The sequence below is a fragment of the Halichoerus grypus genome, chromosome 2 (genome assembly GCF_964656455.1).
Source record: "Halichoerus grypus chromosome 2, mHalGry1.hap1.1, whole genome shotgun sequence".
Taxonomy (NCBI): Eukaryota; Metazoa; Chordata; class Mammalia; order Carnivora; family Phocidae; genus Halichoerus; species Halichoerus grypus.
The window spans coordinates 121,130,876-121,157,207 of record NC_135713.1 but is presented as its reverse complement, the minus strand read 5'-3'; the positions used below and the strand labels follow the sequence as shown (position 1 = coordinate 121,157,207).

The 26,332-nt window shown below is 39.4% G+C and overlaps 1 protein-coding gene across 7 annotated transcripts in view; it reads right to left on the bottom strand.

Annotated features, from left to right (window-relative positions):
• The window catches only part of FAM13B (family with sequence similarity 13 member B), a 144,636-nt gene that overhangs the window by 55,958 nt on the left and 62,346 nt on the right, over nt 1–26,332 (bottom strand). For 5 of the 7 annotated variants that reach the window (XM_036083619.2, XM_036083646.2, XM_036083636.2 and 2 more), the window contains exons 1-6: nt 24,494–24,810; nt 6,635–6,801; nt 5,187–5,378; nt 4,555–4,767; nt 3,389–3,566; nt 2,942–3,083 (exon numbers count right to left, since the gene is read on the bottom strand). In XM_036083619.2, the coding sequence (XP_035939512.1) occupies nt 2,942–3,083; nt 3,389–3,566; nt 4,555–4,767; nt 5,187–5,343 (690 nt within the window). In that variant the 5' untranslated portion in view covers nt 5,344–5,378; nt 6,635–6,801; nt 24,494–24,810. Of the gene's footprint in view, nt 1–2,941; nt 3,084–3,388; nt 3,567–4,554; nt 4,768–5,186; nt 5,379–6,634; nt 6,802–24,493; nt 24,811–26,332 lie in introns of those variants that run through there. The other 2 variants (XM_036083623.2, XM_036083682.2) reach the window with 2 other exon arrangements.

Genomic DNA, 26,332 nt, shown 5'->3' with positions numbered 1-26,332 from the left:
TTAAAGATTTTGTTTATTTATTTGAGAGAGGGGGGGTGAGAGCAGGGGGAGGAGCAGAGAGAAAGGGCTGCAATGAACACGGAGCCCAACATGGGGTTCAATCTCATGACACTGAGATCAAGACCTGAGCCGAAATCAAGAATTGGACACTCAACTGACTGAGGCACCCAGGCACCCCTAACATCCTCTTTTCTATCCACAGGCAAATCTATAGAATTCAACATTATGTCCTGGTATTAATTAACCACTATTCTATTTAATGTAAAGCACAACATATGTTAAGTTTTCTTAACATTTTCTAGTGTTTAAAGAAATATAAAAATACAAATGCATTACATGTGAGTTATTCCACTGTACGTAAGGAAGCTGAAGGTAGCAGAAATATCAGAGAATTACACCACAACATAAAACATAGTCAAGGCATACCCTGAAGACTTCAGTCATCAAGATATAAATATTAGGGCAAACTGGCATCATCATTTTCTTACAAGTCAAATCATCTTAGAAATGTAGAAAATGAGTAACACACGTATGCATATTATTTCATTTTGAGCAGCCATTAATTTTAACTAAAGAAATCACTAAACTAAAACATAATTTAAGATTTTTTTTTTTTTTTTAAATAACCTCTACACCCAACTTAGGGCTTGAGCTTACAACCCTAAGATCAAGACTCGCATGCTCTACTAAATGAGCCAGCCAGGCACCCCTCAACTAAAACTTAATTTAAAGAAAAGAAGTGGCACACAAGTCCCCAAAGATGGGATTTCTTGCAGGCATCAAGAGACATTAATGATTTAAGGAATATCTACCTCCTTGCCCTCTTCTTGTCATCTTCTTTATTTTTTTTTAAGTTTTTTTAAGATTTTATTTATTTATTTGAGAGAGAGAATGAGATAGAGAGAGCGTGAGAGGGGGGAGGGTCAGAGGGGGAAGGAGACTCCCTGCTGAGCAGGGAGCCCGATGCAGGACTCGATCCTGGGACTCCAGGATCATGACCTGAGCCAAAGGCAGTCGCTTAACCAACTGAGCCACCCAGGCGTCCTTGTCATTTTCTTTAAAGCAAGAATAATTTTGAAGAGATGTGTCAATTCTTTATTCTAACTAAGTTTTTAAGTCAGGAACTGTATATGATAGTTAGAAGTTCAAAAAATATGCGAAAAGTTCCATGGATCACTGATTCTGGCTACACATTCTACCCACCCACTTGGTTTACTTCACAAATGTATACATATGCACACTGTTTTCATCCTCAGTTTACACATCACAAACTGCATGTTACAGTTTCCTTAAAGTTCCTGGCACTTGAAAAGAAAGTGGGGGGAGGAAAGGAAGGAAAAAGGGAAAAAGGGAAAGAAGGAGGGAAAATCAGACAATGATATGAATGCTTACATAAAGAAAACATGGAAAACTAAGGAAGGTCTCAACTCCAAATATTAAAAAGACTTATCCATTGAAGTTCACAACAGTACAGAAACTCTTAAAAAAAAAAGATGGGCTACCCAGAAAATAAAACTCCTAAATTCACATTATCAGAACCAAGACCTGTAAGAACTAATGAAAATCTGTATGATAAACTACTTTTAGTAGTTGCTGCCTCCTAATCTAAAAACAAATGAAGAGAAGCCATCCAATGTGCATCAATAAATAATTACCATATAATTAATCATCAAAACCTGGATACACACGAGAGTGAAAAGAAGAACTACTAATAATTACATGAGAAGGAGATATAAACCAGGACTCTTCTGAAAAAATGGGGTATACTATCACCTTTTCAAGTGGAGATCAGTACAATAAATCAAATAAATCATAATGTTGCATCCATACAATAGAGATCTATGCAGTGGAAACAAAAGAATATGCTCTCTATATTCCAGTAAGAAAAGACTTCCCAATACACTATTAACTGACTTAAAAAAAAAAAACCCATGTTGCAAAACAGTGTGTGCAGTATGCTACTTTCCTGTTAAAAAACTAAGCAAATATTTACTTACGTTTGCATAACAAAACTCTGGAACAAACAGAGAAAACCAACATGGGGGCAAAGGAGCAGATATGGGTAAAAGCAAGAAATTTTACTGAATATTTTTTTTTTTTAATCAGGTGAATGATTTACTCATTAAAAAAGTAGCAACCACACCCCATGCCCAAAATATAAGTAACTTCATAGGTTTTAAACTAATAAAAGTTTGTTGGACAAATTATTTCACTTCAGTGCAAAAGAAAAACCTCCACATAGACCTAAATTATAAATTCTAAACATGAAAAGTCTGAATTAATGTGGCTTTACAATAAATTACTGTGCATCAATATTCTCATTTCATGAAGGAGAAAGTACCAGGTTCTTGTACTATCTCAACCATCAAGGCATAGAACAACAAAATATAATGTAGCCAGAAATTGGATGTTAATTTTCCAAAGTCACAAAAGTTAAAAAACTACCGTGATGCTTCCCAGTACAATGACTGCACCAGTCTACTGACTTGTGACTTTCATCAAGAAAAACTTCCTATTTTTTAAAGTTTGTGTGAACTTTGTATTGAATCTATCCCTCCACCTTCTATTTCTCACCCTTTGCCTACATTCTTATATGCTAAGTTTCTTTGCAAAAGCAAAAAAAACAAAAAACAAAAAACACCACCCTATTCTTACAAAATAAACAATGCTTAAATTAGAAAGAAAACATGCAAACCCCACAAAATATCTAACATATACTCTGCCTTCAATACCCTTGCCTTATTACTCAAATTGAGAACAACTTATTCAGAAAAAAATACCATTCATACATTACATGGATGTGTCACCCATGATTACATATAATAACCAAGAGAACTCCTTTGTTTAGCACTTAAAAGTTCCACCTGAGTTTGTGCCAAGCCCGAAAGAGCATATTCTTTAAAAATTCTCCCTCCAAGTAGAGTATTTAAAATATTCTCACCTGTTCGGTAATTGAACTCAAATCATTAGATGAGAAATCTTCCTCTTCATTCTCAAAAAACTCATAGTAATTTTCCAGAAGTCCAGCCATTATCCTGCTCACTATTTCTTGCTCTTTCAGATCTTCCACATCTGTGTAAATGCTAAGAATAAAAGTCTAAACTGAATTGAGAGTCCTTAAATCAAATACAGGTAAAATTAGAAGACAACCAATGAGTCACTCAATAAACCTGAGCAATTTATGTCATCATTCTGTGCCTCAGTTTTCCCATCTGTAAAGCCTACCTAATTTGTACCCTCTTCACAGAAATGCTGGGAGGATTAATCAGATCTACTATAAAAAATAATGGTTCACCAAGCAACCTATGATCCTTGGCAGATAGTATAATAACTCTATTTCACAAATTCAATTTTTTTTGATTACATAAAAATTTGTGGAAAAACTTACTGGAAGACATCTGGACCAAAGACAGCAGCCAAAGAGTTTGCAGACCAAATTTCTTCATGATGTGATGCTACATTGGCTAAAAATCTACACAGAAACTTTAACAAACTGTAATTAACAGGTGGAAGCTGCTGTAAAAGGAACCTCAACTTTCTTCCAAATTCATCTTCATTATTATAATCTATAAAACATAATGACAGGTTTTTTTTAATGAAGTAAAAGCAAAGCTCAGATATTTTGCCAGGTTCACATTACCCCACCCACATCACCTTTTTACTATTAACAATTCAAAATCTCTTCACTTCCTCTACCAGAGGCCAAATGCCTCAGAGCTTCACATTTCACTTATTAAGTGGAAGAGAAGAGTTGGAGAAGAAGAAACTCAACCCCCCAATTGCTGAAGGATGTTTTCCTCATCTATTACTCATCGGCCCAAATTCTCTAATTTATTTTTTTTTTAATTCTCATCATACTGTCTCTTGCATGACTGTACCTGTATTTCCAAAGCACTGCCAACTATAAGAAGTCAGAATGCACTGACCAATGCTAGTCAACAACTATGATTGAACAAAGAAGATTTAACCCACACCACTGAAAACCTAACCCAACAAATACAAATCAGCCTTTTTTTTCTTTATTTGGCTTAAAGTCTGATGTCCAAATTGATATTTTATTTCCTTCAGGCAGGAATCCAAGAACAAGCTCCAAGTATATTCTGAACCTGGAATCAAAGCTGTCTTCTGGTTTTTGCTAGGACATTCTATCAAACCAGGGATAAATAATATCTAATAGCAACATCACCACTAAGGAACAGCACTATTACTGGATATTATGCCACACATACCACTTTATATGTATTTCTCTTCTTTCCCAACCCTCCTATTCCTTGTTCTTGTCTCCTGCCTTTGCCTCCTCCTCCTCCTCCTCACCCTGTAGCTTAGGCTTCCTAAGACCAATCATAAAAGTAAACAGGACTACAGGGATCTAAGAAGTTGCCATTCCCTTGACTAGACCATAGAGACCCAAAAAGCATACGTCCCCAAATGGGAACATGAGAAATGAATCTCAGAACTACAACAATTACTGTTTACATGTCAAAATGTCTACAAGATAAAAAGACTTTGAAATTAATGGTAAATGACTGATTGGTAAGAATTAAATTATACTACCTTGAGAAAGCTGCATCAAGTGAATATGCAAACTGCCAGGGATAACAGGTTCAGGAAGTTCTTGAAGGAAAAACCTAAGAAGACTAATAGCTGAGGGTACATCTGCTTCCTTAACCAAGTCCACCTCTTCTCCACTGTCGTATCTCTGCCGAAGCCACTCCACTGTCTCAGCATTTCCATTGACTTGAAAAAGTCCTTGTTGCTCCAGACCTCCTATATTAGTTCAAAGTAAAAATTAAATAAGCTTCAACTTAGACTACTTGGCCGTATATACTCATTTTCCAATCAACTTAAAATACTCACTTTTGAAAAGCCCTTCTTGGCTCTCCTTACTGGGCTAAACACCTTCAAATCACACATTTAGAAACATACTATCTCTGTCCTGAGGGATAATCTATTTTATCCACCCCACCTCCATTAAAAATATTCCTATTACCACCCCACTAAAAAATGCTATATGCTGGGCATTTCTAAGTATATGACTTTACATAAGAAATTTCTATCATTTTTCCTTACTATATTTTGGACTTTCCACACTGGAAAAAAAAAAAAAGGAAAAAAATCCAAGGTCAAAAGGGATAAGTTGTGTTTATTAAAACAAAGGCTAGCCCTCAAGGTAAGGAAATGTATACCATGTTCCTCAATATAGTCCACAACGTGGCGGACTATGAACGGAACCTCATTGTCTGGATGTCCTCCCTGCTGCAGCTCATCAAGTGGAATTCCAAATATTTTGTTAGCAAGAACGGAGTTGCAGTTACTCAAGGAAGGGGAGGAGCTCTTCCTCATATCTTTTTTGCAGCCAGAAATCAAAGCTGTCTTTTCTGCCAAATGAAAGACAAAAACAAAAACAAAAACAAAAACAAAAAAAAGACTAATAATCAACAGGTGACAATATGATTAAATACATTACAAAAAATGCTTTACACCTGAATGTTTTTTTTTTTTTTATCATTACGTATGTTCCAGTTTTCAGGCTCACAATGTATTCTATAAATAAAGCTCAATACAATCATCCATTTTCTCTACTAGTTTGTGCATTTATCAAACAATGGCAAATTCATCATTAAACTTAACAAAGGACATTAATGTCCCAAAGACAAATTAAGGGGCAAATATGGCTCCAAGAGGACCTTTACTGACCAAGCTTAATGACACAGGTAAAAAGCCAAACCCAATCATTTCTGGACTGTGCTATATATGAAGCACATCTAACCTCTTGATTTATAAGCACCCAAAACAGGAGAGAATCACTTTTTATAAAGTACTGGGCTAATAATCACTTTTTATCAATGATGGGCTAGTAAGAACAAGATCAACCAGCTCTTATTTCTACATGACAGAGCAGCCAAAATGTTTTTATAAATGAAGGAATTTTTCAGTTCTAGACATCAACTTTCAAATGGGAATGTTCATCAATCCTGCTGTTTCATTAATTATTGCAAAGAAAAATTTCCACAGCCAGTCTCGCTCAGAAGAAATAAGTTATTTGTCTTAATTTTGTAGGAATAGTGATCAGTAAAGCAGTGAGAGAAAACAGTGTTTCAAATATCTTAAGTATCAGAGAACAAGTATTCCCAAGAAAAATTTGTTTCCTAAAATACTTATTACTTTATGTGGGAAATTAGTATTTTCAAAAGAAAAACTTTTTTTTGAAAAAAAGTTGTTAATGAACGAAATGACACCAACTGGGCTTTTTTTCACCACACCAGAGAAACAATTCCTTTCTCACTACAAGAGAGAACAGAGTAAAACAATAAATCTACTCAATATTCTAAAGTTTGCAAAAATAACTTCTATATAAGTTACATAATAGCTGTACCCCAGTTGATCAAGAGTGTCGCAATGTGACTGGGAAACAATCCACTCAACTTACAGAAACAACAGAAATCAACTCAGGGGAAGCAAAAATGCCATAAATTTATACAATTTAGACAAGCAAAATCCATTCTTCAACATATCTGGTGCCAGCTAATAACTACAAAACCTCAAGTTAAAAATCAAATAGCAGCAACAGGAGATAAATTCCAAAATTCCTGTGGATTTATACAGCATGGGAGTTACCATTTTGAAAACTTACCTTTGAGTACTTAAACACCTAAGTTTAAAAAATGGCTTCTGCACCAGCTACCCTCACTGAGCAAGCATCCTTTTGTCATTTATGGCTGTTTGAGATTATGGCAGAAGATCAGCCTGTAGTTCCTCATTGAAGAAACGCAGAACTCGATCAGTACTTCAGCAGTTAATCTAGAAGAAAAAAAACAATCCTTTTCATTTCCTAAACCATCTCATACTATGAGAAGCAACTAGAGGGCGCCTGGGTGGCTCAGTTGGTTAAGCGACTGCCTTCGGCTCAGGTCATGATCCTGGAGTCCCTGGATCGAGTCCCGCATCGGGCTCCCTGCTTGGCAGGGAGTCTGCTTCTCCCTCTGACCCTCCCCCCTCTCATGTGCTCTCTCTGTCTCATTCTCTCTGTCTCAAATAAATAAATAAAATCTTTAAAAAAAAAAAAAAAAAGAAGCAACTAGAATAAGCAGTGAAGTCCATTTAGGAGGGTAACTATACTGAAAACCATTCTTCTGCCTGAAAATTTGCCTGTGACCTAGTTAGAGGCAAAATCTTGCACAAGGTTTCAAATTATGATGGCCAACCTGGACAAGAATCTTTCTGGTAAAAACAAATAAAGCATTACAAAGGAGAATCTTTAACAGTACAGATCTTCAGAGATTACACCACTCAAATAATCCATTTTCTTCAATGGATCCTTCATTTGAACACACACACACCCCGCCCACCTGCACTGGGTCCTCATATACTTAGAACAAAACACAGAAACATTTTCACATCAAAGAAATGAAGACATAATTTTAAGCTTGGAAAAGCACTTACGTACTTTATTCTTTTCTTTGTATACAGCAAATATTTTTTTAGCAAGAATGCAGTTGTCTGAGCTTTCTGGTTTGGAGAGACAATAGCACATGTTGGAAAAAAGCACTTAACAGAACCAGAAAAGCTAACATTCAAATATTAACTCCACCATCCTATACATGTGACCCTGAACAACTCCCATGTCTTCATGTCTCTAATCTCAGGTTTCCTTTATATAAGAGTAATAACTATACAGCTGTTTAACTGAGGTAATACATGAAGGTAGTAGAGAACCAGTTTTCTTTCCTCCTTGTATTAAACGTTAAAAGACCAGCAAACAGGCTGGGGAGAGAGGAGACCTGCTTGACAATGCGTTTAATATTTGGTCTCATCTGTGAACTATTATTTCATCACCCCCTGTGAATTCCAGTAATCTACTTTAAAAACCTTTTAATAAGCTCAGGAAACTGTGCTACAGCACTCTGCTCAAGAGAGTCCAGGTAAGCAGAAGAGTATTATCATTCAGTGTGGTTTTCAAAAATGTCTTATTAGTAACATATACCTCCAGGAGGAACATGAAAAATGGAGGGGAAGGAAAACCACATTCCCACAACAAATCTTCGGTAGATGATTACTTCCCAAACATCCTGAAATGCCTGTTAAAACATGTAGCCTATTCATCTGAAACACAACTTCAAAGTTAAGTTACAGATCTTTTAGAGAGGTTAACTCCAGGGATAAAATGTTTAATGAACTTATAGTAAAAGTCAGGTTGATACCTTCATGACATAAAGAAAAAGGGGATTTGCTTGATGTACAATAAATGAACACTCATTAGAAGAGTTTTGTCAGAGGCAAGTTCTATGTTCACTAAAATGGGTACTCAGTGTTTCTGTGCCTTGTTAATGAAACCAGGAATCAGCACAGTGCAAAAGCATTTAGACTGGAGAGTGGCCCAAAATAACATTCCTGCAAAATGCAAAGTAGTTTTGACATTATTTAATCCTGTTCCCCACTCCTTGTCAGAGCTTAAATCGTGTAAATATTCCCTTTCTATCTGTAGTGGGTCCAACAGTGTTCCCCAAAAAACTCATGTTCACCCAGGAATTCAAAATGTGAACTTACTTGGAAATAGGGTCTTTGCATATGCAATTAGTTAAGGATCTCAAGACGAAATCATCCTGAGGGCACCTGGGTGGCTTGGTTGGTTAGGCCTCTGCCCAGGGCCCTGGTATCGAGCCCCATGTTGCGCTCCCTGCTCAATGGGGAGCCTGCTTCTCCCTCTCCCTCTGATGCTCCCCCTGCTTGTGCTCTCTCTCTGGCTCTCTCTCTCAAATAAAATCTTCCAAAAAAAAAAAAAAATCATCCTGGTTTTTGGGTGAGTCCTAAATCCAGTGACTGGTGTTCTAATAAGGAGAAGATAGAACACATAGCTGGAGGAGGCAAAGGAAGATTCCTCCCCAAAACCCCTGGAGGGAATATGGCCCTGCCCACACCTTGATTTTAGCTTTCTGGCCTCTCTAGATCTGTGAGGAAAAAATTTCTATTGTTTTAGAGTTATCCTGTTTGTAGTAATTTCATTACTACAGAAAATTCATGTGACATCTAAACTACAAAATCTAATTCTCAAAGAAAATAGTATCAGGTACCATAGAAAAATGTCCCAAAGAGATCTGATGAAATGTCTTAGAATCAATAAAAGCAAAGAAAGCAGTTAATCAATAAAAGGCTTGACACAAGAGAATACAATGTTCAGACTTTCAAAATAACCAACGATTTCCAAAAGCATGATTTTATTATAAATCAGAACAGCAAAATCATTTTAAGATTTTTTTTAAGTACAATACTGCCCCCCCCAACATGGGACTCAAATTCACAACCCCAAGATCAAGAGTTGCATGCTCTACTGACTGAGCCAGCCAGGCACCCCTAAAACAGTAAAATCATTTTATATACAAATGACTGTTGCCTCCTATAGTGGTACTGACAACAAATAAGAAATCATTTTGAATTTTACATCATGAGACAAGAGTGATTTAAAAAAAAAGGCAATTAAATACCAATTTTCAATAACGGTGGGTGATAAGTACATTCAGGAAAGTGTACCTTCATCTACCAGGCTATCAACTTGAGTTCTGCTGAAGATCAAGGTATTTCTGCATTCCATTCAGTTCCACTTATATATACATATATATGATAGCAACATACACATTTAATAGCACAGAATCTTTTTTTTAATTAACATATAATGTATTACTTGTTTCAGGGGTACAGGTCTGTGATTCATCAGTCTTATATGTAATATCCAGTGCTCATTACAACACATACCCTCCCTAATGTCCATCACCCAGTTACCCCATCCCCCCACCCAGCTCCCCTCCAGCAACCCTGTTTGTTTCCTAAGATTAAGAGTCTCTTATGGTTTGTCTCCCTCTCTGATTTCATCTTGTTTCATTTTTTCCTCTCTTCCCTATGATCCTCTGCCTTGTTTCTTAAATTCCACATATCAGTGAGATCATATGATAATTGTCTTTCTCTGATTGACTTATTTCACTTAGGATAATATACCCTCTAGTTCCATCCATATCATTGCAAATGGCAAGATTTCAGGTTTTTTGATGGCTTAGTACAGAATCTTTTAAGTTTTAAATACCTAATAAAATTTGTAGAGAGGAGCTTTTTAAAAAAGGTAGAGAACACCAACATCAATACAATGGACAAATAACTGAGCTCTCACAATATGCCAGGAACCGGGCGCTTGGGTGGCTCAGTCGGTTAAGCGACTGCCTTTGGCTCAGGTCATGATCCTGGATCGAGTCCCACATCGGGCTCCCTGCTCAGTGGGGAGTGTGTTTCTCCCTCTGACCCTCCCCCGTCTTGTGCTCTCTCTCAAATAAATAAAATCTTAAAAAAAAAAAAAAATATGCCAGGAACTATTTTAAGGGCTTTATTATTTTTCTTAAAGATTTTATTTATATATTTGAGACAGAGTGAGAGACAGCGCAGAGGGAGAGGGAGAAGCAGACTTCCCACAGAGCAAAGAGCCAGATGTGGGCCTCGATCTCAGGACCCTGATGTCATGACCTGAGCTGAAGACAGACGCTTAACCGACTGAGCCACCCAGTACCCCTTAAGGGCTTTAAATGTATGAATTCATTTATCCTTACAACAATTCTATGGATGCAGATACTTTCACTATATCCATTTCACTGACAAGAAAACCAAAAAGCATTGAGAACTTTCTGGGGTGATAGAAATGTTCTGTCATGAATATGGTAGTGGTTTCATGCTTAACACACATGTCAAACTTACTGAACTGGACATTTAATTGGTGAACGTTATTGTATATAAATTATTACTGCATGTAAATTATACTTCAAAAAAACTGAAAAAATTAAAAAGAAACCATACAAATAAAGACATAACATCACTTTAATAGGTTATCTAATACCAAACTATTTTCATTATAGAGTATGTCATTTTTAAAATATACTTCTCTATCCAAAAAAGAAAAATAAAAGATCTCTTTCAACCACATTTCAAGAACCTATCCTATTCGCCCTAGTATGTTATCCAGCACATTTAGAAACTACTACATTTTCTATATAGCAATAAAAAAGAAATTAAAGTTGGACTGAAGATTAAGTCTTTTCAAAGCCAACAATTTAACAAAACAATGTAACAGTATTAAGATTCGATCTGTGATATACTAATAAAGTTTTATCGTTTTGCAAATAAACCATCTGTGGTTAAGAGCAGCATCTGCCAAGATGAACTGTCATTTTCATGTGAAAAAGTTCTACTTTCGGGGCGCCTGGGTGGCTCAGTAGTTGAGCATCTGCCTTCAGCTCAGGTTATGATCCCAGGGTCCTGGGATCAAGCCCCACATCAGGCTCCCTGCTCTGCAAGAAGCCTGCTTCTCCCTCTCCCACTCCCCCTGCTTGTGTTCCCTCTCTCGCTGTGTCTCTGTCAAATCAATAAAAAAAATCTTAAAAAAAAAAAAAGTTCTACTTTCAAGATGAATAGAAAGGAATGAGAAAATTCACTTTTGCCCTAAATGCTTTTTGATAAAATAGGATACAATTCACACAGAAAAATTTAAAAGAGCTACCTCAATAACTGCTAAAGCCAAAAAGAAAAACAAATCCCTATCACTAGTTTACTATGAGGAAAAAGTCAACAGGCAGCTGGGCCTCAATAAAGATGGTAAACTTTGGGAAAAGAGATTTACATTTGTAGACAATTACACTATCTGAATCTAAGTCAATGAACCAAAGTTTAAGGCAAATAAATTTACCCCTGCTCCTTATATTTAGGTTTTCATTAGCAAGCTCTAAACATTTCATCAAAGCAAAGGAAAAGGCACCTCTTCATTCAGAAGGCACCATCTTCATTCAAACTGAACAAAGATAGCTCTATGAAGGTTCCCAAAATGCTAAATTAGTGATTCCTTCCTGATCTGAAAAACTGACAAGGCATTAATTTGTCTGAAACCCTTAACACTACACCAAACAAACAGGCTGAACAAATGTCTCAAGAGCACATAAAGTTACCTGTGATATGTCCATAGATGCTATTTTGATCAAGGAAAACACCAAGTCAATTAAATCTATTATTAAATTCATACTGACTGTGCCATTAAGTATTATAGGATAAAACAGAATTCAGGATTAGAAGTATTTTAAATTAAAGAGCTATAACACTCAAAAGTTTAGGAACTTCTTTACCTTAAAAAAAAACAGAAAAAAGAGTATGAAGTACACCTTGTGACAATTTTTACCCCTATGCCTGAGGACTTGTTCATCTGAGTGCACTTTAACATACTACTTGCGAGTACAATCTTCCTCCATGGTCATTCCACAAAACCACAATGAACAATGGAATTAAGCCTATTTTGTAGGACTACAGTTGCCAAACTAAGATACTAGATATAGCACATATATTTCAAAGACTAAAACACACTAAATGTAAACCATTTTACCTTGAAACAACTGATTATTCCTCTCTTATTTAACATATTCAGGCAAAAACTGGTTGTCCCTGTAGATTCAAGCTACTGGTAAACAGCCTGGTTCATTTTGAAAAACTCTCAAAAGGGTTTCATGACCACGGTCAGTTATTTTATAACCTCCAAACATGATTTCAAGCTATTCCAATCAAAACAAAGTAATAAAGCCAGAGGGAGATGAAACCCCTGTAACTAAGTCCCCTCATCTACTGTCCTCACTAATCTCCTCAAAACTAAAATCTAACCCAAATCCGCCCCTGAACAAAATTCCTCAATTGTTTTCCACTGCCTAGAGTCCCGGACTCCAAATTTTTGATCAGGAAAAAAATTATGAATCCACCCTTTATTTTTGCATTGTATGCATATTTCTAAACTAGAGTAGTAAATAATATACTAATATATTATACATAATAAACATACATAAAAATAATTTTAATACATAAAAACAAATTGTGGGGCACCTTGGGTGGCTCAGTCGGTTAAGCATTAGACTCTTGGTCTCAGCTCAGGTCATGATCTCAGGGTTGTGAGATCCAGCCCCGTCAGTGCAGAGTCAGCCTGGGATTCTTTCTATCTTCCTCCCTCCCCATTTCTCCCCTCCCTCCCCCTCGGGCTCTCTCTCTCAAATAAATAAAATCTTTAAAAAGTCAAAAAAAAATTTTTTACTACTACTGCTACACACACACACACACACTTTAATAGATCATCTTGTCCTTCCAAAGTGTGAGCATCTCATGACACCAAAAAGCAAACCGATTAAAAAAATAGGGAGGGGACCTGAATAGACATTTTACAACAAAGGCATACTGATGGCCAACAGACATGTAACATCAGTCTAACCAGGGAAATGTAAATCAAAACCACAATGAGATATCACCTCACACCTGTCAGAACGGCTAGTATCAAAAAGAAATACAAGTGTTGGCAAGTATATAGAGAAAAGGGAACCTTCTTGCACTGTTGGTGGGAAAGTAAACTTGTGCAGCCGCTATGGGAAACAGTATAGAAGTACCTCAAAAAATTAAATACAGAAATACTGGGGTGCCTGGATAGCTCAGTCGTTAAGTGTCTGCCTGCCTTTGGCTCAGGCCATGATCCCAGGGTCCTGGGATCGAGCCCCGCATCGGGCTCCCTGCTCGGCGGGAAGCCTGCTTCTCCCTCTCCCACTCCCCCTGCTTGTGTTCCCTCTCTCACTGTGTCTCTCTCTGTCCAATAAATAAATAAAATCTTTTAAAAATAAATAAATACAGAAAAGCATACAATCCAGTAATTCCACTTATGAGTATTTACCCAAAGAAAATGAAAACACTATTCTGAAAAGATACATGCACCCCAATGCTTACTGCAGCATTATATACAGTAGCCAAGATATGGAAGCAAACTAAGCATCCATCAATGAATGAATGAATAAAGAAGAATGTTATATACAGACAATGAGATATTACTCAGCCATAAAAAAGAATGAGATCTTGCCATTTGCAACATGTATGGACCTAGAGGATATTACACTAAGTGAAATAAATCAGAGAGAAAGACAAATCCACACAATTTCACTTGTATGTGGAATCTAAGAAACGAAACAAAAACCAGAAAGACTCAAACACAGAGAATAAAATGGTAGTTGCCAGAGGGGAGGGGAGTGGGGAGAGGGGCAAATAGATGAAAGGTATTAAGAGGTACAAAATTCCAGTAATAAAATAAGTAAGTCACAGAGATGAAAAGTACACCACAGGGAATACAGTCAATAATAATGTGGTAACTTTGTATGGTGACAGATGGTAACTGTACTTATTGCAGTGAGCATTTCCTAATGTATATAAATGTCAAATCACTATGTTGTACACCTGGAACTAATACAATATTATATGTCAACTATACTTATATTTAAAAATTTAAAAAAAACAAGTGCCAGTACCTCACTTCTGAGACCAGTGGCCTAAAGCACTGTTTCTCTAACTTCGTCTGGGGATGGGGAGGGGTTTGTTCAATATACAGAGTACAAAGCCACCACCCCAATCCAGCATCCATGAGAACATGGCCTGGACCTCATGTTTAATAAGCTCTTCAGGTGATAACAATGCATAGAAAGATTTAAGAACCTCCAGCATACAAACTAAACCCTAAACTCCATTGCATGGCCTACAAGTACTTTACCTACCAGTAAAATCTCCCTTCCTGCCACTCTTTCACCTCACTCTACTCTCCAGCAATACTTAAGTTACTTGAAGTCCATAATCCACAGCTCTCAGGCTCTACACATACCATTTTCTGTGCTTGAAGTGGTAACTCAACACCATAACCAACCACTACCCTAACCAATCCCATCCAGTTCACCAAACTTCTATTGATACTTGAGTCCAATTCTAATTTCCTATCAAACCTTGCCTAATTTTCCAAAGCACACAGTTCTTCTTTGCTCCTAATATACCATGACCTTTTTAGCAATTATCTCACAGAATTTAAGTATGTCTATCTCTCAATGGAGAGGATCCGTGAAGGTAGGAACCCTGTCGTTTCATCTTTGTAACGCTAAAGGCCTCACCCAATACCTGACACATAATTTAGTTTTTTAAATATATGTTGAATAAAGACATAAAGAAGAAACAATACTGTCTATTCGAAGTTAAGATTAACAAGAAGGGGCATCTCCTTAAGTGATTAAAAACTAAATAAAAGATCAAAAATGGCTGCCACATCTACTTTCCACAATAACAATAACCGAAGATAATCAAATCATGAAGGAAAAGTAACTATTACTTACGAAAATATCTGAAGCACTTTACAAGTTATTTCTCACACCTAGAATAATGCTGTGAATCAGACACTTTCATATATATATAAAAACTGAAAGTGGGGCACCTGGGTGGCTCAGTCGGTTGGACTCCTGGTTTCAGCTCAGGTGGTGATCTCAGGATCTGAGGATCGTGAGACCCAGCCCTGAGTGGGCCTCCACTGTGGGCAAAGAGTCTGCTTAAGACTCTCTCTCCCTCTGCCCCTCCCTGCCCCGTGCTCGCTCACTCACTCTTTCTCTCAAATAAATAAATAAAAAGTATTATGAGCCTCAAGCTACTCAGCTTAACTTTAAAATTTGTAAATGATGATGCTAAAATATACTGGTGGATCTAACTGCAAATCTTTCTAATCTAAATGTTTTAAGTCTTAAGAAACCAGAACATTAAAATGAGTACTACTGGGGGCACCTGGCTGGCTCAATCAGTAGAGAATGTGACTCTTGATCTCGGGGTTATAAGTTTGAGCCCCACACTGGGAGTAGAGATTACGAAAGAAGAAAAGAAAAGAAAAGAAAAGAAAGGAAAGAGGAAGAAAGGTAGATTAAAAAATAAAACGAGCATGGTACCTGGCTCAGTTGGCTAAGTGTCTGACACTTGGAAAGCAGCCTCAATTCTGATTCAAAAAGCCAAGGAGACCACGAGGTACCTCCCCCTATGCACATTCGCTCTCTCTCTCTCAAATAAATAAATAAATTTTAAAAAAAATATCTACATGAGGAAAGGTAACACTTTCTTTTTTTTTTAAAGATTTTATTTATTTGACAAAGAGAGACACAGTGAGAAAGGGAACACCAGCAGGGGTAGTGGGGGAGGGAGAAGCAGGCTCCCCGCTGAGCAGGGAGCCTGATACGGGGCTTGATCCCAGGACCCTAGGACCATGACCTGAGCCGAAGGCAGACATTTAACGACTGAGCCACCCAGGCGCCCTGGAAAGGTAACACTTTAAATGCCTGTCTCCTGATTAAAAGGTAAGCCTGAATGTGCTAGAAGAAGATGCCTCCCGATAGGTTCCCTTTTCCCACAAGCACTCCAGCGTCACTGGTCCACTAACGTAGCATGATTTTCCATTAAGTCAAAGTGACTTATCAGCTAAATTAGGTCTTCACACTAAATACTAGCACAATGAGTGAGTGATCCTTTTTTAATAGCACTACAATTTAGAAGGTGACCAAAAATACCTGAGAAAGCATATATGCATTATAGAGAACACACACTGTAGACAGTTAAATGTGTGCATGTAATCTCAATTTGGACAAATTTTGACTCTTCCAGACTCCTCTATTCTAGTAACCTTTCACCTCTTTTCCATTGAAAACATGCACACCCAGCACCTAACACAAACTAATGAGCAAGGTTTTAAGAAGACTAGTTTATCACTTCTTATTGCACATTAATACAAAACTATAACACTTTATTTTTTTCATGTAAGGGGTACTATGGGTAATCCTACAACCTGTTCTTGGGTCCCTTGAAATCAGGACATTTCTCTTTTGAACAAACTTGTATAGAAACTGCTCTGGGGGGAAAAAAGAAAGAAAGAAAGAAAAGAAAGCTAGCACATGAACAAAAAAAGCACTTAATATACTTATTTTTGTATGTGTCCTCCCCACTAGATTGTGAAGTTTGAAAGCAAAAGATAGGACTTCTCCTTTGTTTCCTCAGTGGTGAACACTAAACAAAAGTAGGACTCCAGGGGTGCCTGGGTGGCTCAGATGGTTGGGCATCTGCCTTCGCCTCAGGTCGTGATCTCCTGGTCCTAGGATGGAGCCCCATCCCCGTATCAGGCTCCCGGATCAGCGGGGAGCCTGCTTCTCCCTCTCCCTCTGCCCCTACCCCCACTCCTGCTGTCTCCTTCTGTCTCAAACAAATAAATAAAATCTTTATTTAAAAAAAAAAAAAGTAGAACTCCAATATCTGACCTGATGCTATCATCTTTAGTGTACTTTCCAGTTCACTATCCAAATGAATCCTCACAACCATCCTATGTGAGATAAGCAGGACAGATCACCATTCCCTCTCTCAGAATAGGAACAAAAAAAATCTCAGGAAGCTGAAGAAACTGGTTGAAAGCCACTGAACTAGTGACTAGAACTCTATGACTGTTACCTTTTAAGTGGATGTTCTTTCAGGCAACAATGACTACAATCATCACTGAAAACTTTAAAATTTCAGTGAAATATATGATATATTCCTAATTTATAAAACACTTAAACATTCTGTTCCTGCTACTCAAAAATCAATATTCAAACACTACAATATTCCTTAGTAGAAAAAAGTTTATCTTTTGAAATTATAAGTTTCTTTTTTTTTTTTAAAGATTTTATTTATTTATTTGACAGTGAGAGACACAGTGAGAGAGGGAACACAAGCAGGGGGAGTGGTAGAGGGAGAAGCAGGCTTCCCGCTGAGCAGGGAGGCCGATGCGGGGCTCGATCCCAGGACCCCAGGATCATGACCCGAGCCGAAGGCAGATGCCTAATGACTGAGCCACCCAGGCGCCCCTGAAATTGTAAGTTTCAAAAGTTACTCTACAATCAACCATAATATGGTCTGCTTTTCCTATAAAAACTCTCTCATCTTATCTGATTCTAAATTTGAGTTCCTTTGCCTTTCCAAATTTTTTTTAAAGAGGCTCTTGCCTAATGTGGAGCCCAACAAAGGGCTTGAACTCACAACCCTGAGATCAAGAACTGAGCGGAGATCAGGAGTTGGACGTTTAACCAACTGAGCCACCCAGGCGTGCCCCTCAATTTTCTTTAAGGATTTTAAGTAATCTGTACACTCAACATGGGGCTCAAACTCACAACCCCAAAATCAAGAGTCTCATGCTCCACTAACAGAGCTAGCTAGGCACCCCTGCCTTTCTGAATTTTTAATTCACTGTGACTAGTGTTTTTTTCCCAAATTAGGACCACAAAGCACCTACCCTCCCACCGCCCGCTTCCCTGCCAATCAACTAAGCACCCACTGTATCAATCAATAAGTGGTTTTCACACTACTGGGTACTAATCCAAAGAAAATGAAAACACTAATTCAAAACGACAGATGCACCCCTACGTTTACTGCAGCATTATTCACAACAGCCAAGATATAAAAGCTACCCAAATGTCCCATGAATGGTTAAAGATGATGTGGTACACACACACACACAATGGAGTATTACTCAGATATAAAAAAGAATGAGGGCGCCTGGGTGGCTCAGTTGGTTAAGCGACTGCCTTCGGCTCAGGTCAGGATCCTGGAGTCCCGGGATCAAATCCCACATGGGGCTCCCTGCTCAGTGGGGGGTCTGCTTCTCCCTCTGACCCTCTTCCCTCTCGTGCTGTCTCTCATTCTCTCTTTCAAATAAATAAATAAAATCTTTAAAAAAATAAAAAAGAATGAGATCTTGCCATTTGCCACAACATGGATGGATGAAGATACTATGCTAAGAGAAGTAAATTAGAGAAAGACAAATACCATATGATTTAACTTATATTCATATACTGATAGAATAAACAATAACAGACTCATAAATACAGAGGAATGGGTAAGATAGATGAAGGGGATTAAGAGGTATAAACTTCCAGTTATAAGTCATGGAGATGAAAAGTACAGCAAAGGGAATGTATTAACAATACTGTAATAATGTTTTGACATATGGTAACCACAATTACTGTGGTGAGCGCTGAATAATGTATAGAACTGGCTGAGTCACTGTGATACACACCTGAAACTAATTTAACATTACAATGTCAAATATACTTCAACAATAAAAAAATTTTTTTGTTTCTTTTTACTTTTCCTCTCCAAATGTATGGAACAGCAGCTTGATAAAAGCAAAAATATTTTAAGAATAAGTAAATGGCTCAGGCGGTTAAGCACCTGCCTTCGGCTCAGGTCATGATCCCAGGGTCCTGGGATCGAGCCCCACATCAGGCTCCCTGCTCAGTGGGGAGTCTGCTTCTCCCTCTGACCCTCCCCTCTCTCATGCTCTGTCTCTCTCTCTCTCTCACTCTCTCAAATAAAATCTTTAAAAAAAAAAAAGAATATAACATAATAATAAAAAAAAAGAGTAAACAGCTCAACATTTTCTGTTTTTCTATTCCTAAAAAGGACAATAATAAACTTGAGAGACATTCCTCTGAAAATTGTTTAAAATCAAAGAGATACGAATTATCATGCATCATATACAAAAGGAAAAGAAAATATACACTAGAGCGTGCCTGGGTGGTTTAGTTGGTTGAGCTTCTGCCTTTGGTTCAGATCATGATCCCTGGATCCCGGGATCGATCTGCCATCAGGCTCCCCGCTCCGCAAGGAGCCTGCTTTTCCCTCTGCCTGCCACTCCCCTTGCTTGTGTGCTCTCCCTCCCACTCTCTCTCTCTCTCTCTGGCAAATAAATAATACAATCTTTAAAAAAAGAAAATACACACTATAGCTAAGTAATAATTTGGCAGAAAAGATTGGAGTATTTCCCTCTAACAGAAATCCAGTAAATTTCATTAAGTTATCCTCTAAATCCACCTCATTTTCCTCAACCTAAGACTTTTACACATCCTGGTTCATCTATCTAAAACACTCTCCCCACTTCATCCTACTCATCTTCAGCTCTTACTCAAGTACTATTCTTGGAGGGGCTTTCTCCAACCTATTCAATCTAATGATCTCTCCCTGTTAAATTCTCTCGAGGCATATCATTCCTTGGCTCCAAAACATTCATCGTAAGTTTTATTATATACTTCTTTCTATGTTTAATGTCTTATTCTCCCAAAACAGCATAAGCTCCATGAAGTCTGCTGGTGTTTTTGTTTAAAAAAACAAAAAACAGCTTTATTAAGGTATAATTTTACATACCACAAAATTCACTCTTTTCAAGTGTACAATTCAATGATGCCTAGTAAATTTACAAAGTTATACAACTGTCACCAAGTGACTGCTTGTTAAGTTTGGAATTTAGGAGATAAATATTTGGTGAATGAATAAATGAATGAGTTACTCTTGTAATCCCATTACTACTACTATGTATTTGGTGTACCACATGATTTTGTGGCAAAATTGCCTTATTCCATTCCATTCCAAATATCCTTCCTTATTTCCATTTCCAATCAAAGTCAGCTCTTCTACAAGGCCCCAAATTGAACCTATTCACATATTAGCTTACTGCCTCGCTTGGGCAACAGTGACTCAGGTCAAGTTCATGTGTGCATACTACAATTCCTTTTTCTCTACCAAGTAATCTCCTCCTCTGCCCCTAGCCATGTTAATAAAACACTCAATAAAACAAAGGAAAGTTTAGAAGCAGTAATGTTACTCACTGGTGAAGACAGGGCCTTTATTTAATGGATGTACCTTTGTAATATTGAAGTGATGGAAGTAAGTTCTTGGTACTGACATACATCTAGTTGGGTTCTAAATATAGAGTGACCTACCATATAATTGGAAACCTTTTTCAGATATCATCAGTCCCTCTGTTGTTTATCCATGTATAAAACATAAATTTTCTAGTTCAATTTTTTAAATAGTTTTTTAAATAGTTCACTTTTGGAACAGCTTTTCAGATAAAAGATTTAATTCATGTATAAAATAACTTTAAAAAGCTATTGTGGTGCAGCCGTTAAGCGTCTGCTTTCAGCTCAGGTCATGAGCCCTCATTGGGCTCCCTGCTCGGCGGAAAGCCTGCTTCTCCGTCTCCCGCTCCCCCTGCTTGTGTTCCCTCTCTCGCTTTGTCTCTCTCTGTCAAATAAATAAATAAAATCTTAAAGAAAAAGAAAAAGAAAAATATTTTAAAAATTAAATTAAAATTTTAATATTAAAAATATTTAAATTTTTTTTTTAAAGTAACAACAAAGAGGGGCGCCTGGGTGGCTCAGTCATTAAGCGTCTGCCTTCGGCTCAGGTCATGATCCCAGGGTCCTTGGATAGAGCCCCGCATTGGGCTCCCTGCTCAGCGGCAAGCCTGCTTCTTCCTCTCCCACTCCCCCTGCTGGTGTTCCCTCTCTCACTGTGTCTCTGTCAAATGTCTTTAAATAAATAAATAAATAAAACAGAAAAAAAAAAATCCAAAAATGAGCAAAGGACGTGAACAGACATTTCTCCAAAGATACACAAATGAAGGGGCGCCTGGGTGGCTCAGTTGGTTAAGCGACTGCCTTCGGCTCAGGTCATGATCCTGGAGTCCCAGGATCGAGTCCCGCATCGGGCTCCCTGCTGAACAGGGAGCCTGCTTCTCCCTCTGACCCTCCCCCCTCTCATGCTCTCTCTATCTCATTCTCTCTCTCAAATAAATAAATAAAATCCTTAAAAAAAAAAAAAAAGATACACAAATGAAAAGACGTTCAACATCTTCATCTCTTTTTTTTTTTTTTAAAGATTTTTATTTAGTTTTTGACAGAGAGACACAGTTGAGAGAGGGAACACAAGCAGAGGGAGTGGGAGAGGGAGAAGCAGGCTTCCCGCCGAGCAGGGAGCCCGATGCAGGGCTCCATCCCAGGACCCTGGGATCATGACCCGAGCCGAAGGCAGACGCTTAACTGAGCCACCCAGGTGCCCCTAACATCTTTATCTCTTAAGGAAATGAAAAGCAAAACCACAATGAAATACCAGCTCACCCCCATTAAGATGGCTACTATCAAACAAATCAACCAACCAAACCAACCACAAGGAAAAAAAAAAAAAGAAAGTAACAACTGTTAGGAGAGGATGTGGAGAAAATGGAACCCTTGTGCTTTGCTAACAGGAATGCAAAATGGTGCAGCAGCCCTGGAAAACAGTTTGGATGTTCCCCAAAAAGTTAAACATAGAATTACCATATGATGCAGCAATTCCACTGCTAGATACATACTCAAAAGAATGAAAAGCAGGGACTCAAAGAGACATTTGTACAGAAACATTCACAGCAGCATTATTAACAACAGGCAAAACACGTGTTAAAAAAGAGACAACAGGGGGCACCTGGCTGGCTCAGTGAGTAGAACATGTAACTCTTGACCTTGAGAGTGTGAGTTCAAGCCCCACATTGAGCATGAAGCCTACTTAAAAAAAAAGAAAAAAAAGAGAGAGAGAAACAGACAGACAATGGGTCCAAAATGGAGTCACCCAGGCTAAACCTAAATCACCAAACTAAAACTTAATATCTACCTAACTGCCTCCCCCAAGAATGTAATCTTAACCAGTCAGTCTGGAATTTCCTGGTCAGCACTAGTGAGGTAAACTGCCTGATAAGACTCAGGCTGTCCACCAAAGTATGGTGACCTGCCTGAAACAACCCACTCTTTGCTAGTAACTTCCTTGTCCCGCCTCCTTCTGCCTATAAAAGCCTTCCATTTTGTACAGCTCCTCAGAGCTCCTTTCGATCTGCTGGATGGGATGCCGCCTGATTCATGAATAGTTGAATAAAGCCAGTAAGACTGTTAAATTCAATTGAATTCCGTTTTTTTAACAGGGAGAAACAATCCAAATGTCCATCAACAGATGAATAAACAAAATGTTGCATACACATACAATGGAATTCAGCCTTAAAAAGGAAGTAAATTCTAATAACACAGATGAACCATGAAAACATGCTAAATGAAATAAGCCAAACACAAAAGGACAAACACATTCCACCTACTTGAGGTACCAAGAACAGGCAAATTTATAGAGACAGAGGATAGAATAAAGGTTACCAGAGGTTAAGGGTAAAAGGGAATGAGGAATTACTGTCTACAGAGTCTCTGTTTGGGATGATAAAAAAAGTTCCTTAAATATTAGATAGTGGTAATGGTTGCACAACATTGAAACTGTACTTAATGCCGTAACTTGTTCATTTAAAAATTGTTAAAATCGTAAATTTTGTTATGAATTATTTAACCACAATTTTTTTCAAGCATAGCTACAGTAATTTCTACTATTATATCCTCCAATATTAGTGTACAATGAAGAAGCCATGCACAGACGAGAGATTATTCATAAACGATAATAAAAATAGCTGTCATTTTACTGGTGAGGGAGGAGTGACAAGTCACAATGCATTTATTTCAGCCATTTTCTGTCCTAAAACAATGGCATTCTAATAAAAAACATACTGTAACATTTACTTCATTCAGTGAAGAATTTTATGACACTGTGATATGCCTTTCTACATCTTTCTAAGGACTTAAGTTGTGTCAAAAATCCCTACTTGGTGACACAACTAAACTGGAGAAAATACTGCCCTAATTTTAAAAGCAGCATAGATTAATAAAGGAGGAGCTCCCAATGGAGACACAAATAGAGCCTGTCCAATTTCATCAAGTAATTAGTAAATGCACAGTACGCATGAGAAACCCAGGCCAACAAGTATGGCTACTGTACTTGGAAAAAGGAAAGTTGAAGACACAGCCTCACGTTAACTCAGAAAGTCATTACCTCAAACTATCATTTAATGTCTGCCTTTAAAAGTGCATCCCAGTTATTTAATGTCCATAGTATGCATTACCGTGGTTCCGACTGTCATTTTTAGATTATCAGCTCCTTGAAAAGAAGGTAAATGTCGAACTTGAGGTACTTTTCTCGATGATTAAATGGCATAATGCGGAACCGAATGAAATTCTACAACTGCCTTTCTAAAACTCAGTTTGATTTTTAATTAATTACAAACAAAGTCTACCAGTTTCTCACTTGTCAAGTGTGCCAACCGATTCAATTTCCTATAGCCTTATCTCGGAAAGCAGTCGCCCCATCTGAAACTTAATGCTGTACCCCCTCTGGCCTGCGTATTCAAAGTGCACTCTAGACAAGCCCCGAATGTACCAATTTTGGCTATATTCTCCGAGCGATTTAAGGAAGTCAGCAACCACTCATCTCACGTGATCTTAAAAAGGGGCGCAGTTGAGCCCAGATTAAACCACACTTTTTTTTTTTTTGCACCAACTTCACCGACCAGCATCAAGGAAGTGGGCAGGGAGGTGGCGCAGTCTGGTGTTCAGCGGAGACTAGCAAACGCGTGGGTTGCTGTGCCTTGGACTTTGGGGGAGCTAGGAGGTAAGAAGGCACACCCGCTCACGCGCATTGCAGCGGCTGAAAAATCGAAGACTGCCACACCCCTCAGCAGCCCGGGCACGGCTTCATCTCCTCAAGCTCGAGCAGAAAGGGGGCCCGCTCTACGTACTAGCCCATCTTCAGGGCACTGCCCCCAACCCGGGCACCCCGACGTGCAACGCCCTTGAGCACCGCGCGGGTGGGACTAGGCGCTGGGGGGCGCAGAGGGGGAGAGCCGCGGGGCTGGGCGACCGGCGCATGCGCAAATAAGGGTACCCGCCCGTTCACCTACCGTTGGAACCGCGACGCCCCGTTCCCCGGCCGCGGCCGCTTCTCCAGGACCTGCGGCGACGGCAATAGAGCGAGAACTGAGGCCCCAGGTGGCTCCGCGGCCGGCGAGCCTCCTCCTGCGGCGGCCGCTGGCAGGACGCTAAAGCGACGGCTGTGGCGCGGGGCCAGCCCGGTAAGCAACCCCCGGATGCCCCCGGCGGTGGCGGCGGCGAAGACGCGGAAGAGGGGGCAGGAGCGGCGACTGAAGCAGCGACTGAAGCAGTGGCTGAAGCGCAGACCCTCCCTAACGGCGAGCGGGAGGAGAGCGGAGGGCGGAGGGCGGAGGGCGGGCGGAGGCCGGGCCGGACGTGACGTGCGTGGGAGGGGGCGGGGCAGGCCCGCGGGCGGAGGCGGGGCGTACCCGCCCCAATGGGGCGGGGGGTCCCCAAAGCCCCTCGCCGCAGCCTAGCAGCCTGTGGGCTTTAGAACCCACCCTGCTTTTCCCGCCCCAAACGTGGGCACCTGAGTTAGAGTGCGAGAAGCCCGGCGCGGGCCAAAAGGAGGTGTTGGGGTTCCTCAGCCAGAGGCGTTTGGAAAGAAGATAGAGAAAACTCGGGAGGGGACGTAGGAGGGATAAAGAATAAATCTGGAAGACCGAGGTCTCCTGGTCTCTGCAGAGTGGGCCGTGCCCTCCTGCAGAAGGCCCGGGAAACCCGGGCGCCCTTATCCAGGTGAGGAGCACGGAGACCAAAAGCCACCAGACAGGCCGAAGCGATGACTCACGTTCCCATTCCCAGCGTTGGGGGTCAGATCGGGGACCCTGCCCGCCCTCCACCCTTCCTCTTCACCTAAGGACAAGACCTACACTCCAGAGAGAACATACATGTCTCTAGTGTGGAAACCGTCTGGGAATGACAGTTGATAGGCTACATGTTCACAGGGAGTTACCTATACTAAACCAGAGGTTCAAAGGCAGAGCTGAAAGGAGGCATAAAGAATAAGGCGCCCTCTGAGCCTAGGGAGTTGGTACTTGCTTGCATGGCCACCCAGACCGACCCTGCGGCTCCCACGCGCTCACAGAGGTGTGAATATTCAGCCAATCTCTTCTTTCCTTTAGCGTGTTAAGGGCTTTGAGATATTCCATTGACTAAAACGCAGTGTTCTGTTTTTGGACTCCTTGATGGCTGGTAGACCCACACCCGCACAAAGAACTCTGGGTGTCTGTAAAAATATAAATGGCCACAATTCGGTGTCTCCTGCCTGCCTGAGGTGCAAGTCAGAAAAAATGCCAAACAAGAACCCTCACAGAACTTGGGACGAGATTTTTTTAAAAAAAGAAAAGAAAAAGGCACCCTGTGAGATGATCTGTAAATGTGTTGCAGAGGCTGGGGTAGCTCCCAATTTTCATCAGAGAGTAAAATAAATCATCTGTAACTTCAGTGTCACATGCCCAGTTGATGCTGTCATAAAAGAAGGGTGGGGTCCATCAAGAGCCTAGAACCAGCAGAATCTGAATAAGAATGTAGTGTGGGCTCCCACTCTGTCCAGGAGAGAGGCTACTGATTGCAATGACCAGGATCAATAGCTATTATCAGGACAGGTAAAAATGAATTCAAATTCAATCCCTCACTCAGCAAATAGTCACTGAATGCTTACTGTGTTCTATTCTCTCTGTACTGATCAGCAAATAAGATCTCTGCCTTTATTGAATTTATATACTAGCAAACTTAAATTCTGGATATCCTTTAAGAACATGCAAAGACCCATGCTCTGGTTCCATACCCATGAAGTAGTCTTCCCATCACTTAAGGGGTCTCAAGTAAATAAACCCACTAAGAAGCAATTGTCCAAGGCACATGAC